The 18,986-nt window shown below is 51.1% G+C and overlaps 1 protein-coding gene across 1 annotated transcript in view; it reads right to left on the bottom strand.

The window, feature by feature from the left end:
• Window positions 1-18,102, bottom strand: part of LOC139171795 (heparan sulfate glucosamine 3-O-sulfotransferase 2-like) — a 137,696-nt gene extending 119,594 nt beyond the window's left edge. Inside the window, 5 exon segments of the mRNA XM_070760227.1 lie at window positions 14,292-14,489; window positions 14,531-14,633; window positions 14,636-14,816; window positions 15,105-15,464; window positions 18,058-18,102. Of these exon segments, the coding sequence (XP_070616328.1) occupies window positions 14,292-14,489; window positions 14,531-14,633; window positions 14,636-14,816; window positions 15,105-15,464; window positions 18,058-18,102 (887 nt within the window).
• Between the last annotated feature and the right edge of the window lie 884 nt (window positions 18,103-18,986).

The raw sequence follows: 18,986 nt of genomic DNA, 5'->3' as shown, positions 1-18,986 counted from the left end.
GTGGATTTATCTACCATGTCTGCTGGAAGTTTGTTCCAAGGATCTACTACTCTTTCAGTAAAATAATATTTTCTCATGTTGCTTTTGATGTTTCCCCCAACTAACTTCAGGTTGTGTCCCCTTGTTCTTGTGTTCACTTTCCTTTTAAAAACACTTCCCTCCTGAACCTTATTTAACGCTTTAATATATTTAAATGTTTAGATCATGTCCCCCCTTTTCCTTCTGTCTTCCAGACTATACAGATTGAGTTCATTAAGTCTTTCCTGATACGTTTTATGCTTAAGACCTTCCATCATTCTTGTAGCCCGTCTTTGGACCTGTTCAATTTTGTCTATATCTTTTTGTAGGTGAGGTCTCCAGAACTGAACACAGTATTCCAAATATGGTTTCACCAGCATTCTATATAGCGGGATCATAATCTCCCTCTTCCTGCTTGTTATACCTCTAGCTATGCAGCCAAGCATCCTATTTGCTTTCCCTACCGCCTGACTGCACTGTTCACCCATTTTGAGACTGTCAGAAATCACTACCCCTAAATCCTTTTCTTTTGAAGTACTGTATTTGCTAACACAGAACTGCCAATACAATACTCAGATTGAGGATTCCTTTTCCCCAAATGCATTATTTTACATTTGGAAACATTAAACTGCAGTTTCCATTGCTTTGACCATTTATCTAGTAAAGCTAAATCATTTACCATATTACATGCCCACTCTCCTCACTAACCGTTTGCAACAAATTCCTCTCTCTCTCATATGCACACATAGGGACACTTAATTTTTCAACGTGGTGGAAAAGGGCAAGGCCGGTGCTGGGCAGTACCTAGCACCCAGGACTCAGTTTCTGGACCTCAGCAACAGCCTTCCTGTCCACTGCAGCTCAAACCCCAATAAAAAAGGTTCCAGAAGCCATTTCCTACTTAGAAAACCCAGACTGAAGTCTGACTCGATTTTTAGTGCAAAGGATGGCAAAGTCTGACGCATACAGCTTTGATGTGTCTAGAGCAGTGATGGCGAACCTATGTCACAGGTGCCGCAGGTGGCATAGAAACATAGAAGATTGACATTAGAAAAAGACCTCCTGGTCCATCTAGTCTGCCCTTATACTATTTCCTGTATTTTATCTTACAATGGATATATGTTTATCCCAGGCATGTGTAAATTCAGTTACTGTGGATTTACCAACCACGTCTGCTGGAAGTTTGTTCCAAGCGTCTACTACTCTTTCAGTCAAATCATATTTTCTAATCTTTCCCCCAACTAACCTCAGATTGTGCCCCCCTGTCCTCGTGTTCACTTTCCTATTGAAAACACTTCCCTCCTGAACCTTACTTAACCCTTTAACCTATTTAAATGTTTCAATCGTGTCCCCTCTTTCCCTTCTGTCCTCCAGACTATACAGATTTACTTCATGAAGACTTTCTTGTTAAGTTTTAGGCTTAAGACCTTCCACCATTTTTGTACCCCGTCTTTGGACCCGTTCAATTTTATCAATATCTTTTTGTAGATCAGGTCTCCAGAACTGAACACAGTATTATTCTAAATGTGGTCTCACCGGCGCTCTATATAGCGGGATCACAATCTCCCTCTTCCTGCTTGTTATATCTCTAGCTATGCAGCCAAGCATTCTACTTGCTTTCCCTACTGCCTGACTGCACTGTTTACCCATTTTGAGACTGTCGGAAATCACTACCCCTAAATCCTTCTTTTTGCTAGCAGAGAACTGCCAATACAATACTCAGATTGAGGAATCCTTTTGCCCAAGTGCATTATTTTACATTTTCTGAGCCGCGGCACATTTTTTACATTTACAAAATCCTGGGGCACGCCACCAACCAAAATGACACTCTAACACGGTACATATTATACATATAGTTAATGATATAGTTTCTAAATGTATTTATACTCCACTTAGTGTGAAACCTGGGCCTGTTTCGATGAACATCTAGTGGCGGCAACATCTACCTCCAGTCCTGACCAGGATTAGAAATCGGGACCACGGGGAGGAGTAGCAGCTTCAACTACTCGCCATGGCCACACAATGACCAGTGCGCGGCATCCCAAGCGGGGACCTTCCTGGGTGTGGATTAGAGGCGGCCTGCTATTGGTTCATTGCTAGTGGTCGGGATGAATCCTAGAAGGTGATTGGTCAGTGAGCGTTCCCTGTACTTCCACTCTAGCTGAAGGGATTGTGCGGGGAATGTTTATGTTCGGATGGAGGCGGCTGGCGGTGGGCCGGATAAATGGCCTTCAGGGGCCGTATCCGGCACACGGGCCGTAGTTTGGGGACCCATGTTTAATTTCCCCATGGCACGCCTGACCATGTCTCACGGCACACTAGTGTGCCACGGCACGCTGGGTGAAAAACACTGCCATCGATGACCCATGGAGTCCCCTCTATGGGCCTGTGAGCCGTTGATCAGCTCAGCTCCAGCTGATTTTTGGGCCAGACAAGTGCATGGTTTCTCCTCACTCTCCACAGCTGGTACCTTCCCAGATCTCTGGAGATCCCACCCCAGCAATGTTTTGAGCAGACAAGGCTTCCCCACACCCCAGCTCTGTTTGGGGAAAGGAGGCCAAAACAGGAGGGTCGTGTGCCCATGTGCAAAGGAGGGGCCTTGCATTCTAGGGGTGGGCACTCTCGCACCTGCGACAGTGAGCACGCACCCACTTTCGGCATCCAGGGGGCAAAAGGTTCACCATCACGGATCTTGAGCAAGGGCATCTGGCACAGTGTGACCCACAATCAAGAGACAGGGTGGCGCAGTGGTTAGAACGCAGCCCTGCAGGCTACTTCAGCTAACTGCTAGATGTAGTTCAGCGGTTCGAATCTCACCACCGGCTCAAGGTTGACTCAGCCTTCCATCCTTCCCAGGTGGGTCAAATGAGGACCCAGATTGTTGGGGGCAAGAGGCTGATTCTGTAAACCGCTTAGAGAGGGCTGTAAAAGCACTAGGAACTAGGAAGCTTTATTTAAGTCTATTCCTTCCTTCCTTCCTTCCTTCCTTCCTTCCTTCCCTCCCTCCCTCCCTCCCTCCCTCCCTCCGTCCTTCTCTCCCAATGGTTAGAATACAGTATTGCAGGTTAACTCTGCCCACTGCCAGTTCAATCCTGATCAGCTCAAGGTTGACTCAGCCTTCCATCCTTCCGAGCTGGGTCAAATGAGGACCCAGATTGTTGGGGGCAAGAGGCTGATTCTGTAAACCGCTTAGAGAGGGCTGGAAAAAGCACTAGGAACTACGAAGTTTTATATGTCTATTCCTTCCCTCCTTCCTTCCTTCCTTCCTTCCTTCCTTCCTTCCTTCTCTCCCTCCGTCCCTCCGTCCCTCCTTCCTTCCTTCCCTCCCTCCCTCCCTCCTTCCTTCCTTCCTTCCTTCCTTCCCTCCCTCCGTCCTTCTCTCCCAATGGTTAGAATACAGTATTGCAGGCTAACTCTGCCCACTGCCAGGAGTTCAATCCTGATCAGCTCAAGGTTGATTCAGCCTTCCATCCTTCCCAGGTGGGTCAAATGAGGACCCAGATTGTTGGGGGCAAGAGGCTGATTCTGTAAACCGCTTAGAGAGGGCTGTAAAAGCACTAGGAAGCGGTACCTAACTCTAACGCTATTGCTATTGCTAACCCCTGTAGAGGGCCAGATGGGGAGAAAGTCCGGTCCAAGCAGCAAAAAATATGATCCGGACTGACCCACCAAGGCCTTTCAGGGTGTCCCTTTGCCCTCCCCCTCCCCAAGCCCACCAAGGACCTAGGGATGAAAAACCACTGTAGAAGAGGTTGCCCTTCAGTCTTGGGTCCTGGCCAGAGGGGGGCTGTTAAGGTGGAAGGGTGATGTATGCTCACCCCCGGGGTTCTGAGTTCTAGCGGAGTCCAGTGCAATTACGCTACTGCACCTGGGCAGGTAGCAAAATCGTGTGTGGACACGCAGGGGCGCCCACAGAGTCCAGCACAATCCTGCTGCTGCACCTGGGCAGGTAGGGCACCCCTGCGTGCTTGTGCGCGATTTCGCTACCTGCCCAGGTGCAGTAGCATAATTATGCTGGACTCCGTTAGCACTCAGAGCCCCGGGGGAGAGCACACATCACTGTTTGTTTGTTTATTTGTTTGTTTGTTTGTTTGTTTGTTTGTTTGTTTATTATTCATTCATTCATTCATGCATTCATTCATGCATTCATTCATTCATTCATTCATGCATGCATTCATTCATTCATTCATTCATGCATTCATGCATTCATGCATTCATTCATTCATTCATTCATTCATTCATTCATTCATTCATTCGACTTCTATGCCACCCAATCCCAAAGGACTCAGGGCAGCTTACAACATAAGAACAATACAAAGAGATACAGCAATAAAAAAGAAGTTGAATATAAGCTCTAAAAAACTAACCCCAATAAAACCCATTTATATAAAAACCAATCAAATCTTATGCATGCACACCATTCATAAAATAAAATTTGGCCATGAAAGATGGACAATTCATGGCCCCCAGGCCTGCCTGCAAAGCCTGGTCTTTGTGGCCTTACGAAGGGCCAGCAGGGTGGGAGCAGTACGGACATTCGAGGGGTAATTGGTTCCAGAGAGCCGGGGCAGCCACAGAGAAGGCCCTCCCCCTACGGTCCCGCCAACCTACATCTGGGAGGTATGCGGCAGGGGGAGGTCCTGTTCCACCTTAGCAGCCCACCTCTGGTCCTGGCATCAGAGGTGAGGAAAAGGTGCTGCCTTGAGAGGAGCCCCCCCCCTTACCTGACATGCCCTCCCCCCAGGTGAGATGCCAGGCACAGGGAGCAGCTTGGCCTTTCCCATCCCTCCCCCAGAGCAGCACCTGGGAGGCCTCAAGCAAACGGAATGAAATGCAAACCCAATTACCTGAAGTGCACAATAACTCCCTATTACAATGTAATCGATAATTCCGAACAAAGGAATCAAGGCACTCCAAGGCCCCCCCCCCCCTTCCCTCAGCCCCCCCACCACACACTCCAGCAGCCCTAACCAGGAAGCCAAAGGGAAGAGGAAGGGATGGCTCGGACTGAAGATGCTGCCTGACCTTTTCCACATTTCCAACTCTGGCTGAGGTCCAGGGCACCGTCTCTAAATATTGCCCATGTGATGGACAGAAGAAAACCCTGCTGGCTCTCGGCTCCCTCCTTCTCCAATTAGCCTCACTAGGGCACCCCTGCGTGTCCGTGCACGATTTCTCTCCGTGCCCAGGTGGCTGCCAATCAGTTTCCGGTCACAATTCAAAGTGTTGGTTAGGACTTATAAAGCCCTACATGGCATCGGATCAGAATACCTCCGGGACCGCCTTCTGCCGCACGAATCCCAGCGACCGATGAGGTCCCACAGAGTTGGCCTTCTTCAGGTCCCGTCGACTAAACAATGTCGTCTGGCGGGACCCAGGGGAAGAGCCTTCTCTGTGGTGGCCCCGGCCCTCTGGAATCAACTCCCCCCGGAGATTAGGACTGCCCCCACCCTCCTTGCCTTTCGTAAACTCCTAAAAACCCATATATGTCGCCAGGCATGGAGGAATTGATATATCCTTAGCTGCCTTGGTTTTATGTATGGTTTGTTTGGGGTTTTTTATTTTATTTTATTTTATTTTATTTTATTTTATTCATTTCATTTCATTTCATTTCATTTCATTTCAATTCATTTCATTTCATTTCAATTCAATTCAATTCAATTCAATTCAATTCTATTCTATTCCATTCCATTCCATTCCATTTTATTTATTTATTTATTTATTTATTTATTTATTTATTTATTTATTTATTTATTTATTTATTTATTTATTTATTCATTCATTCATTCATTCATTCATTCATTCATTCCAATACACAATAATACACAATGAAGGTTATAGAGGATATAGTAGAGAAGAAATATGAGGTATAGGACAGGGGACGGAAGGCACTCGAGTGCGTTTATGTTTGTTTATTTATTTGTTTGTTTGTTTATTTATTTATGCTTATGATTGTTTTTAATAAAGGTTTTTAAAACTGTTTTAATATTGGATTTGTATATGATGTTTTTACTTGTTGTGAGCTGCTCCAAGTCCTCGGAGAGGGGCGGCATACAAATCTAATAAATTATTATTAAATTATTATTAATTGCACTGGACTCATTTAGCACTCAGGAGCCAGGAGGGCGAGCTCACCTCGCCGGTCCACCTTAGCAGCCCACCTCTGGGTGGGGGGGGAGTTGGGGGGCAGCAGCCTCTGCACACGGCACATCTGGAAGGAAGGCAGGGCGGCTTCCAGGGCTGCCTTCTCCCAGCCTCCCTTCCAGGGCAGCTTGGGGTCTGCTGCAACTACCAAGAGGCTCTTTTCAGTGGGGCCAGAGGCTGGGGGGGCTGGAGAGGGGTGTGGAGGGGCCGCGGACGGCTGCAGCCTCTCTGAACCGCTCTCCAGCAGCCATGGAAACCAACCAGCCCTCCTGCTTTCCCGCAAGGAGCCCCAACTCCCCCCAGCGCCCGACAATCGCAACGGCAAAATGATTCTGCTTTTCGCACTTCTGGGCAAACCCGGAGCGATTCGTTCTGGGATTTCTGGGGAATGGAGCACTCAGGACAAATCCTGCAGCCTGCCTGGGAATTCCTGCCAGGAGCATCGCGGGGCGAAGGTTACAACTTTGGAGACCAGCTGGGCAGGAGAATAAAAAGCCAAGGCAGCTTTGGGGTCTGCCAGGACTGCAAGTCATTGATCACAAAAGCAGGTTCTCAGGATTATCGTAGATGTGTAAAGCCACCACGATGCAGTACCTGGAGTGAAATGTTGATCGGTCTCCCTTCCCAGCTCTTCTCACGAGGCCTTTTGGCTGCTTATTCATCCCCCAAGTCTGCTCAGTTCATGGGAAACCTTCCCAAACAAAAACCATTTGAAAGGAATCACCGCTGCTGCATGCAAACAATGGGAAAGGTCCCACATGGACACCAGCAGCCCTCCCTCCCTCCCTCCTTCCTCCCCCTCCCTCCCTCCTTCCCTCCCTCAGTCTTTCCTTCCTTCCTTCCTTCCTTTCTTATTTTCCTTCCTTCCTTTCTTCTTTCCCTACCTCCCTCCTTCTTTCCTTTCCTTCCTTCTTTCATTCCCTCCCTCCATCTTTCCTTTCTTCCTTCCTTCCTTCTCTTTCTTCCCTTCCTTTCTTTCTTCTTTCCCTCCCTCCCTCCCTCCTTCTTTCCTTCCTTCCTTCCTTTCTTCTTTCCCTCCCTCAGTCTTTCCTCCCTTCCTTCCTTCCTTTCCTTCCTTGTTTTCTTCTTTCCTTCCCTCCTTCCTTTCCTTCTCTTCCTTCCCTTCCTTCCTTTCTTCTTTCCCTCCCTCCCTCCTTCTTTCCTTTCCTTCCTTCGTTTCTTCTTTCCCTCCCTCCCTCCGTCTTTCCTTCCTTCCTTCATTTCCTTCCTTCCTTCCCTCGTTCCCTCCTTTCTTCCCTTCCTTCCTTTCTTCTTTCCCTCCCTCCCTCTCTCCTTCTTTCCTTTCCTTCCTTCCTTTCTTCTTTCCCTCCCTCCCTCCGTCTTTCCTTCCTTCCTTTCTTCTTTCCTTCCCTCCTTTCCTCCTTCCTTTCCTTCCCTCCCTCCTTCCTTTCCTTCCTTTCTTCTTTCCCTCCTTCCCTCCATCTTTCCTTCTTCCTTCCTTCCTTTCCTTCCTTTCTTTCTTCTTTCCTTCCCTCTTCCCTTCCTTCCTTTCCTTCCTTTCTTCTTTCTCTCCCTCCCTCCTTCCTTCCTTTCTTCTTTCCCTCCCTCCCTCCATCTTTCCTTCCTTCCTTTCCTTCCTTTCTTCTTTCCCTCTCTCCCTCCTTCCTTCCTTCCTTTCTTCCTTCCTCGGTGGTGCAGTGGTTAGAATGCAGTACTGCAAGCTACTTCTGCTGATCACTGGCACTCAGCAGTTTGGCAGATCGAATCTCAGTAGGGTGAAGGTTGACTCAACCTGCCTGCCTGCCTTCTCTCCCTCCTTCCCTCCCTCCCTCCTTCTTTCCTTTCATCCTTCCTTCCTTCCTTCCCTCCCTCCCTCCATCTTTCCTTCCTTCCTTTCTTCCCTCTGTCTTTCCTTCCTTCCTTCCTTCCTTCCTTCCCTCCTTCCTCAGTGGTGCAGTGGTTAGAGTGCAGTACTGCAAGCTACTTCTGCTAATCCCCGGCTGCCAGCAGTTTGGCAGATCGAATCTCAGGAGGCTCAAGGTGGACTCAGCCTTCCATCCTTCAGAGTAAAATGAGGACCCAGATTGTTGGGGGCAAGAGGCTGACTCTCTGCAAATCGCTTAGAGAGGGCTGTCAAGAGCACCATGAAGCGGTATATAAGTCTAAGTGCCATTGCTATAGCTTGTCAAGATCCTCCTGAGCTCCGATTGCATCATCAGGTGTTTTCGTTTGGTTTCGTACAACCCTGGACTTTATTTTTTTTCTTCTCCTGGAACTCTCCCATCTTTGTGTTGTCCGTAAATATTTTGTGATGCCTCCTCTGGGCCATTTGTAAACATGGAGAAGAGCCCAGTGCCTACCAAAGAGACCCTCGCGGAGCCACACGAATGGTCCAGACAGCTCCGGGTCCCGCTAATCGTAGGATAATCCAGCCACGTTTTCCCAGTTTCTCTATCAAAAACTTTCCGAAAACTTCTTTAGTCACCACGTCCCCAATTCTCCTGAGGTCAACAGAAGTCTCAGTAGCAAATGTAATTTGTCACGATTTGTTCTTGATAAATCCATGCTGACATCTGCTAAGCAATGGCATTTTTTCCCTCCAAATGCTGACGGCTTCAGAATTTGTCCCCAGATTTTGTCCAGTACCAACCTTAAGTGGAGAGGACTTCTCCACGAAACTCCTGTCCTCTCCCCACCTTCTTTCGGAAGCCGTCTCCCTCTGTCTCTAGGGAGGAGAGCCGAACCAGGTGGGGGCACCCACAGAGTCCAGCAGAGAGGAACCACAAGGGAGACCACAAGGAAGCCACAGCCCGCTTTTCCGTGGCCCAGAAATATACCTCCCGCTTCTGCTGTACCTACCTGGGGTCTATTCCTGGTGGAATCGCTCTGGTGGATGCGGGCACCAGGATTTAAGTCGGTGGAAGATAATTTATTTATTTATTATTCATTTATTGGATTTGTACGCCGCCCCTCTCCGAGGACTCGGGATGGCTCACAACATGTTGAAAAACAATACACAGCATACATAACACTGGCTGCCGGTCAGTTTCCGGTCACAATTCAAAATGTTGGTAATGACCTATAAAGCCCTACATGGCATCAGACCAGAATACCTTTGGGACCGCCTTCTGCCGCATGAATCCCAGCGACTGATAAGGTTCCACAGAGTTGGCCTTCTCCGGGTCCTGTCGACTAAATAGTGTCAGCTGGCGGGCCCCCAGGGAAGAGCCTTCTCTGTGGTGGCCCCGGCCCTTTGGAATCAACTCCCCCCAGAGATTAGAACCGCCCCCACCCTCCTTGCCTTTCTTAAGTTGCTAGGCATGAAGGAACTAAGATACCCCCAGGCTTATATAGTTTATGCATTGTATGATTGCGTTGTATGGTTTTAATGTTGGGTTTTTAGATGTTTTTAATATTAAAAAGCTGTGAGCTGCCCTGAGTCTACGGAGAGGGGCGGCATACAAATTTAATAAATGAATGAATGAATGAATGAATAAATAAATAAATTAGATTTGTTATACTGTTATTATTTTGTTGTGAGCCGCTCCAAGTCTACGGAGGAGGGGGGCGGCATAGAAATCTAATAAATTATTATTATTATTATTGTTGTTGTTGTTGTTAACTTTTAAAAATCCAATTAATATAACTAAAACTTTAAAAAACACTAATAGAGTTAAAATCATCCATCACCATTCACAAATCAAAACATAATGAGTGGGCAAAGGGAGGGGGGGGGTTCATTTTCCTGGATGACCTGAGAGTGAGAGGAAGCTATTCTGGGGTCTCTCCCACCACCACCACCTTCTGGTCCCCAGTTTTTAGTGGGGCCTGTGCTTGTGTGACCCACTTGGCCCAGTCCGTCATAGACCCATCATTGCATTTGCAGAGCACGCCCAGGTAAGAGCGCATAAATGGTTGCCTTCAAGGCATTGATGGCTCAGGAGGTTGTGTGTCACGTTGAGGGGGCTGCAGCTAGCCCCGGCGTTCTCCATCAACTCCCCTCCTCTCTCCCCAGCATGAGTCAGTGGGTCGGTTGCTCCCTCCCAGCAGACCCACCCGCCCCCTCCCGAAACAGGTTGCTCCCCAACCTCCAGCCTTTCCTTTTCAGGAATCTCCCCAACATTTTCCCTGCCAGCTTTTCACCCAATCTTTTACATAGAAACCTAGAAGATTGACGGCAGAAAAAGAGCTCCTGGTCCATCTAGTCTGCCCTGATACTATTTCCTGTATTTGATCTTAGGATGGATCTAGGCATGTTTAAATTCAGTGACTGTGGATTGACCGACCACGCCTGATGGAGGTTTGTTCCAAGCATCTACGACTCTTTCAGTCAAATCATATTTTCTCACGTTGCTTCTGATCTTTCCCCCAACTAACCTCAGATTGTGCCCCCTTGTTCTTGGGTTCACTTTCCTATTGAAAACACTTCCCCCCTGAACCTTATTTAACCCTTGAACATGTTTAAATGTTTCGATCGTATCCCCCCTTTGCCTTCTGTCCTCCAGACTATACAGATTGAGTTCATGAAGTCTTTCCCGATCAGTTTGATGCTTAAGACCTTCCATCATTTTTGTAGCCCGTCTTTGGACCCGTTCAATTTGATCGATCTCTTTTTGTAGGTGAAGTCTCCAGAACTGAACACAGTATTATTCCAAATGGGGTCTCCCCAGCCCTCTATACCAGTGTTTCCCAACCTTGGCAACTTGAAGATATCTGGACTCCAACTCCCAGAATTCCCCAGCCAGCATTTGCTGGCTGGGGAATTCTGGGAGTTGAAGTCCAAATATCTTCAAGTTGCCAAGGTTGGGGAACACTTCTCTATACAGCGGGATCACCATCTCCCTCTCCCTGCTTGTTATACCTCCAGCTGTGCCGCCAAGCATTCTACTTGCTTTCTGTTATGCTTTTTAATTTTATATGTTTGTCTTGTCCTTGTATTTTTGTCTATATATGTAAATACAATTTATTAAAAAAAAATCCACATTGAATAAACCTTCACTTTTCCTTTAAAAATAATTTTTAAAAATAATTTTTTTAAAAAAAATTCTACTTTACACCAGTTCTGCCTCCCACCCACCCACCACCCACCTCGAGGGGCAGCAGGAGGCCCATGGACATTATGGGCAGCCACGCTGGACATCCCCCCCCCTCGGCTGAGAAGCAGCGCTCGAATAGCAAAACTGCAGGAATCTTCCAGGAATTTCGGCTGCCCCAACCCCACCGTGGCCGCGGAGGTCGGAGGCGAAGGCAGAGCGAGCATGTCACCTCTTGCTGTGTGAGCCATTAACTGGGCCTAAACACCCACGCAAAGACACACCACTCGGAACAAACGTCAGAGTGGAACCAATCTAAAAACCCTCCTCTCCTGCCCCCCAATGCCCGAGTTGGAAACCACAGAACTGGCAACTCAGCTGTAGCCAAAGGGACGGCACAAAATGAGCCGAGAAAGAGCTGCTTTTGCAGGGAGCTTCCACTCTGGGCACAGAGAGAGCCCCCCCCCCCTCCCTCGGCCACCTGTCTTGCTGTCAGTAGCCAAAACAGGGGAGAGAGAGCTGCATGGGCTGATGGCAAGGAACAGGCCCAGCTGTTGACCAATGAAGTGGCTGCTTCAGGACGGGATGTCTTGGCACTGGACGGCCGTCTATGGGAGAGGCTGGAGTCCTACTCGGGGGGGGGGGCTTGGACCACATGATTTCCAGGCCTCCCACATTTATTAACTAGCTGGACAGAGTCCCTGGCAATCCCTTTCCTAGAACGCTGGGCAATGTCGGTTGTATATTGGAGCCGTTACACAATGCAAAACGCCTTGGGCTATTCTGAGCCGCTTCACAGAAGCCAGGAGAGAAGGGAGGGATGGGGAGCTTCGTACAAGAAGCGACTGCTGGGCACTCAAGAAGCCCCAGCGCCAAATCAAAGGGCTGGGCTTAGACAAGTGATGGCGAACCTATGGCACGGGGGCCACAGGTGGCACATGGAGCTATATCTGCTGGCACACGAGCTGTTGCCCTAGCTCAGGTCCAACATGCATGTGTGTGACGGCCAGCTGATTTTTGGCTCACACAGAGGCTCTGGAAGGCGTTTTTGGCTTCCAGAGAGCCTCCAGGAGGAGAGAGAGTGTTTTTACCCTCCCTTGGCTCCCGGGAAGCCTTTGGAGGTTGGGAAGGGTGAAACACGAGCCTACGGGGTCCACCAGAAGTTGGGAAACAGGCCAGAGGGCCTAAGGAGGTGGGGGGGGACTGTTTTTGCCTTCTCTAGGCATTGAATTATGGGTGTGGGCACGATAGCATGCATGCACTCTTTCAGCACCCAACAAAAAAAGGTCATCCCTGGCTTAGACTAAGCACTCCGGTCAGCCAGACCACAACCAGAGGAGAATCCCCACTGAAGAAGGAAGGGATTGCCAAGGGACACATCACGCACACCAAAACCTCTGAGCCCCTCGCTTCAGGGAAGGCGAAGCAGGCAGGCTAATCCCCTTGAGTGACAGAAAGAATTGCCATTGGGATGGCCAGCAGCCTCTCCCTGCAGTAGCCCCTGGGCAAAGAGTCTTGGCCCCTTCTGGTCGCTGCACATGATGCGCAAGGCAGCTCCTGGCTTGGAGCCCTCGTCCCAGGGGCTGGATGCGGCCAGATGCAAACTGCACATCGGGAGGGTGAAGAGGAGCCTCTCCCACCCCAAAGCACAAACGGAGAAGACGGGGACTCCTTCAGCCTCCAGACACACAAACAAGACACACAGAACACATACAAGCCCGGCAAAGCTCCCCGAAGCGAGCGCCTGAGGATGCAGGGAAGGACTTCTTCTTCCTGCCTGTTGTCTCCCACCCGACCCATTTCTAGGGTCCCCTGGTGCCCCTCAGGAGGGCTGAACAGTAAGCGCAGAAAGGGAGCAGGCAGCTGAGGTAAGAATGCAGCCATGGGCCCCCCAACCCAGCGAAGCCCACCCCTGCTCGGCAATGCCCCAGCCTCCTGCAGACAGAGAAGCAGAGGGGGCTGCTAAGGCGGGACGATGTGCTCACCCCTGTGGCTCTGAGTGGTGGCAGAGGCCAGCGCCATTCTGCCACTGCACCTGGGCCAGAGGCGCACCTGCATGTCCGCAGGCGATTTCTCTCCCTGTGCAGGTGCAGTAGCAGAATTGTGTTGGACTCTGCTAGCACTCAGAGCCATGTCCACCTCAGCGTCCCACCTTAGCAGCCCACCTGTGAAGAGAAGCCCTAAGGAGGAAGACCCTCCTCCTCCTCCTGGAAGTTGGCTTCCCCCTCCCTCCTTCCTCAGCTTTCAGGGCGCCAGAAGAGCCTGAAACTTCGGGAGGGCCAGGAGACCCTCGTGCGGCCGGGGCTCCTCCGCGGGCTCAGCTGCAACGACCGAGGCGCTCGGCCAGCCTTTCTCAGCGGAGACGGCACCTTCCGCCCTAACCGCCTGCCCCGGAATCTCCCGGGGGAAGCCACCCGGGCAGAGGCAGGCGTTCCCTTCGGGGCTGGAACCGGGCGAAGGAGCATCGCGAAGCCCAGCAGCGGCCACTCCGCCGGGGGGGGGGGGGGGGATTGATTTCCAAGCGGTGCCACCGAAGGCATCCAAGGGGCGCGCATAAGTGCCCCAGCGTGCCTTCCGTCCCCTGTGCTCGTGTTTCTCTTTTACTAGTAGCAAATATTATCACATCGTTGTAACCAATACCAAACACATAAATAACAAATAAATAAAAGTGGCGAGGAAGAGTGGAGGGGGATAGCGCGTCCCAAAGCGCCCAGCGTTGCTCAACATCCTCCAATTCTACCTGCTGTGTCCACCCCCTCCCAACAGCAGCAGCTGCCTTAAGAGAAGTGGAGGGTCCTCCAGGGAGGCAGGCAAGCGGACGCCACCCTCCCCAGCTGGGGCTGTTCCAACCTCGCCCCGCAGCCCGGTTCTCCTCCACCTGGGAGCGGCGGAGGGACCCGGCGAGCCCCCAGCCGCCCAAACCAAGCGACCGAGCAGGAGAGCCTGGCCGCCAGCGAGCATCCCACCGGCCGGCAGCCGGGTCGGAGCCGGGCGGGCACCCTCGCGCACCTGCCGACAGACGAGGGGCGGCGAGCGGCTCCTGCTGCGCTCGGAGGCACCGGCAGCGCTTTCACCGAGCTCCGTGCCCACCGGCCAGGCAAGCCCCCGCCTCCCGCCCCGTCTCGTCCTGCTCACCTGTACCAGTCGAGGCCGTGGCCGTAGTTGCGGTCGAAGAAGTGGGGCTCGGTGCCCACGGCGCGGACGTCGGGGTGCGCCCGGAGCGCCTCCAGCAGGGCGCGGGTGCCCCCCTTCTTCACCCCGATGATCAACGCCTGCGGCAACCGCTTCTCCCCGCAGGCCGGCGTGGCCGAAGCGTCCGGCGGCTGGGCGGTGCTGGCGTTGCCGACGGGGCTTTCGGCCGCTCGCCCGGGGACTGTGGTGGCGGCGGGAGGGCTGGTGGCGGCGGTGGTAGAGCTGCTCCGAGGCGCCGGGACGGCGGGGCCGGGCGGCGGCGCGGGGCGTCCGGCGGGGGGTCGGGCCGGCGTTGGGGGAGCCGCGGGCGTCCAGCGGGGCGCGTCGGGCTCCGGGGCCGCCCATGAGGCTGTAGCAGGCGTAGGTCAGGCAGAGCGAGAGGCTGCACATGCAGAGCAGCTTGCGGGCGGGGGGGGCCCTTAGGCGGGGGGGCCATGCCGCCTGCCCGCGCCCAGCCCCGGCCGCATCCTGTCAGCCCGGCCGACGCCCACCCGGCTGCAGGGGCCGCTCGCGCCCGCCCGCCCCGCCGCCGCCGCCCGAGGGGAGCCCCGCATGGCACAGCCGCCGGCCGCCCGGGCTCCGCGCCGCGCCACCTGCCCGAGCCGCGAAAGTTGGGGCCGGGGGCGGGGCGGGGCCAGGCAGGAGGCTACGGGCGGCGGCGACTCCTCAGCTGGTGACGGCGGCCGGCCGGCTGGCCGCCTCCTGAAAGGCTGGCCGGGGGAAGCCCCGCCCACCTCCCCCCTCCCCGCCACCTACAGCCAATCCCGCGCGGGCAGCCTGGAGGGGGCGGGGCCACGGGGAAGCGGAGGCGGGCGGCGGGTTCCGGTGCTCGTGCAGAGTGCTAAAACCCGGCGCTCCGCCTGACTTGTCCCCCAGGAACGAAACGGCCGGGCCGGCTACCCTCCCCTCCGCTGCCCTCCCTCCCGGCAGGGACCCGCGGGGGCTGGCGGGCAGAGCTCGGTCCAACGGGGCCCCTCCGAGCCCAGCCGCCTGATCAGCGCCGGGGCTGGCTGCTTTCCTGGGCCTGCGGATACAAGTCGACGCTGCGCTCTTGTGGACGAGCCGCTCAGCTGGGAGGCTTCCCTTCCGAGGGGCTGCTGGGCCAGTGATGGGCTCCTACGGGAACGGTCAGGTAGCAAAATTTGAAGCTCCACCCCAGAGCACTCAATTTGCACTGAAAGATGTTGAAACAAAATGCATAAGCCACGCCCACAGTGTGGTAGTAAAAATTTGGGTAGCCCATCACTGTGCTGGGCCCTGGGAGCCTCCGGGCTGGGGAATCAGGCGGCCTGGTGGGCCAAAGTGGACGGGCCCACCTCCTGCTGCTGCTGAGCAGGGCAAAGAACTCACCTGGGCAGGTGAAGGGGGGCTCCTGCCTTTCACTCAAAGCCCTTCTTTCATTACCAGCCCCAAGGATTTGACAAATGGGAAACCAGCCAGGAAGCTTTGTGGAAATTGTTTGTGTGTGTGTTTGTTTGTTTGTTTGTTTGTTTGTTTGTTTGTTTGACTTCTATGCCGCCCAATCTTGAAGGACTCAGGGCGGCTTACAATAATATAAAAAAGTACAGTTGACAATAAAAGGAAGCACAAATTAAAACAACAACCCCAATTAAAACCCACAACTCAGCAATCCCATCAAAACATACATATTATTCCATACAATTTGGCCATGAAAGATGCACAATCCATGGCCCCCCCAGGCCTGCCAGCAATGCCAGGTCTTCGTAGCCTTTTGGAAGGCCAGCAGGGTGAGAGCAGTACGAACATCAGGGGCGGGGGTTGATTCTATAGAGCCGGGGCGGCCACAGAGAAGGCCCTCCCCTATTGTCCCACCAACTTGCATTGCATAGTCAACAAGACCTAAAGAAGGTCAAGCCTGTGTGATCTTATTGGTCTCTGGGAGGGAAGTGTATGTGGCAGGAGACGGTCCCGTAAATAATGTACCCAGGCCAGAATGCAAGTATTCCTGATGCAAATTCATACGTGCCTGACACCCCCTCCCAGTGCCCCCCTTAGCCCGTTGGACCACAAAATCCGAGGGTTTTGTGCCAGGCAGCCGCGCCCAATGGTTTGTGCCCCAATGACCCGAAGAATAAAGCAGGACTGAAGCTGGTCTTATCCAAGCGGCGGAATATTTCAGAGCCGCCAGCTTCCCTTAAAAGTCCCCCCATTCCCTTAGCATGTGAGCAAGTCCCAAGCTGGACACAGTTCAGCCTGTCCAAGGAACATCTTCCGCACCAACTTTGATGCCTGTGTCCAGGATGAGTCTGTCAATCATTATCCCATCCATTACGGAGCCTTAAGCAGCTGCCTGGCATTCAGACAATCTTCTCTGCTTCCCGGCAGGAGACAAACACTGCTGGGAGTCGTCCTTGTGTCAAGACTGTCCAGAGGCCACAATATCAGTAATGGGCAGCCAAAATTTTTACTGCCACACTGTGGGTGTGGCTTATTTTGTGGGTGTGGTTAGATGGTCATGTGACTGGGTAGGAGTGGCTTGCCGGCCATGTGACCAGATGGGAAGTGGCTTGAACGATCATCATCCTTCAAGTGAACTGTTATTGCTGCACGATGTCTTTCCATCTCAGCTGTGGGCCGAGTGAGGGCTTCAAAGGGGAAAAAGACCGCAACCCTGTCTGCTTTGGCGCGGCGCGGCTCTCCTGGCCTTGGGAGGTGGCCGCATGAGGCTGGAGGGGAGCCGGGCAGGAGAGAGGAAAGCTCGTCCGAGGCCAGGAAGGAGGAAAGAGGAAAAAAGCAAGGCGCACACAGCAGCAGCAGCAGGGGGGGAAAGAAGAGCCGAGCTGAGACCAGTAATCCAGGAAGTTACTGCCACCAGTCAGCTGGAACTGTGGATGTAGCTTCATTTCCACTAGTGGAACTTTCTTGAAGAGCCCCAGTTGCCTGAAGGGCAGGCAGAACCTCTAGGGGGCCAGATTGAGACATTGTATTGCATCCCAGCGGTCGGTGAGGTCCCACAGAATCGACCTTCTCCGGGTATTTGATGTATACAAAAAAATAAAGGGGACACTTAAACAACCCAATATAACTCCAAGTAAATCAAACTTCTGTGAAATCCAACTGTCCACTTAGGAAGCAAAACTGACTGACAATCCATTTCCCCTGCTGTTGTGCGCATTCAACTTTGTACAGAACAAAGGATTCAATTAGAATATTTCATTCATTCAGATCTAGGATGTGTTCTTTGAGTGTTCCCTTTATTTTATTTTTTTGAGCAGTGTACATATGTATAGTTTTTCTCTTTTTTTTCTTTGTCCTTCACTTTTCTCTCTTTCTCAATGTGTTTTTCTTTCTTTTTTATTTAACTAAGACACTAAATATCGAATATGAAAGAGGTTCAATGTAAAAGCCACATATTTGTATTCGTTCCCATGTTCCTCATCTCCAAACTACTTTTTTGTGGTCTGCTTATATAAACATATATATAGTTGGGGGAAAGATCAGAAGCAACATGAGAAAATATTATTTTACTGAAAGAGTAGTAGATGCTTGGAACAAACTTCCAGCAGACGTGGTTGGTAAATCCACAGGAACTGAATTTAAGCATGCCTGGTTGTGGTTGTTTTTTCTTTAATAAAGATTTAATTTTTTAAAAAAGAAAGGAAAAGGGATCTTCTAAACCCAAGGCCAGTGCTGGATTGCATGGCTGCCAAAAGCCCCCTCCCCCAAAGGGAGAGAAGACCCCCCCAACCTCGGGGGGGCGGACAGTCTTGATGCAGAGCCCCAGAGCCCCCATCTCCGCTGTTCCGTTTTATGTATGATTGTTTGGGTTGTATGATTGAATTGTTTTTAATATTGGATTTGTATTTTGTACTGCTTGTTGTGAGCCGCTCCTAGTCCTCGGAGAGAGGCGGCATAATACAAATCTAATAAATAATAATAAATAATATCTATTAATACATATTTTAACGGCTGCCAGGGTAGCATACACGCAAAGAGGGAAAAATACCAAAATTCCAAGAGAAGTAATAAATAAGATTACTGACTCTGCTGAAATGGATATGATGACAAGGCGGTTAAAGGTACAGGAAGAATCTGACTATTACAAAATTTGGTATACAAAACTATATGAACATTTGTAAATAGTCATTGTTGATGGTCTATACCTTTTTTTCCCTTTCATTAGTTCTTTTTTTTAACCTTTTCTCAATATGATCTACAAGATTCTTGTTCAAATTGCTTAGACCTCTGAAAAGTACTAGGTCCTACTCTCTTCATTCTCTACATCAATGACCTCTGTGACCATATCGAAAGCAACTGTGTTCTTTTTGCCGACGATGTGAAACTTTTCAACACCACTGATAACACACTCACTCTCCAAAAAGACCTGGACTTTGTCTCAGACTGGTCCAACACCTGGCAACTTCAAATATCAACCAACAAATGCTCTACCCTCCACATCGGCAAAAAGAATCCACACCGCACATATGGACTGAACAAACAATCACTCACTGCTAACCCACACTCAGTAAAAGACCTTGGAATACTAATATCGAATGACCTAAGTGCTAAAGCCTGCTGCAACTATATCGCCAAAAAAGCTTCTAGAGTTGTTAACCTGATCCTACGCAGCTTCTGCTCAGGCAATCTCACAGTACTCACAAGAGCTTACAAAACTTT

This window comes from Erythrolamprus reginae, chromosome 9, assembly GCF_031021105.1.
Source record: "Erythrolamprus reginae isolate rEryReg1 chromosome 9, rEryReg1.hap1, whole genome shotgun sequence".
In the NCBI taxonomy this organism is placed as follows: domain Eukaryota; kingdom Metazoa; phylum Chordata; class Lepidosauria; order Squamata; family Dipsadidae; genus Erythrolamprus; species Erythrolamprus reginae.
The sequence above is the reverse complement of the archived record's forward strand: the minus strand, read 5'-3'. Positions and strand labels throughout refer to the sequence as shown.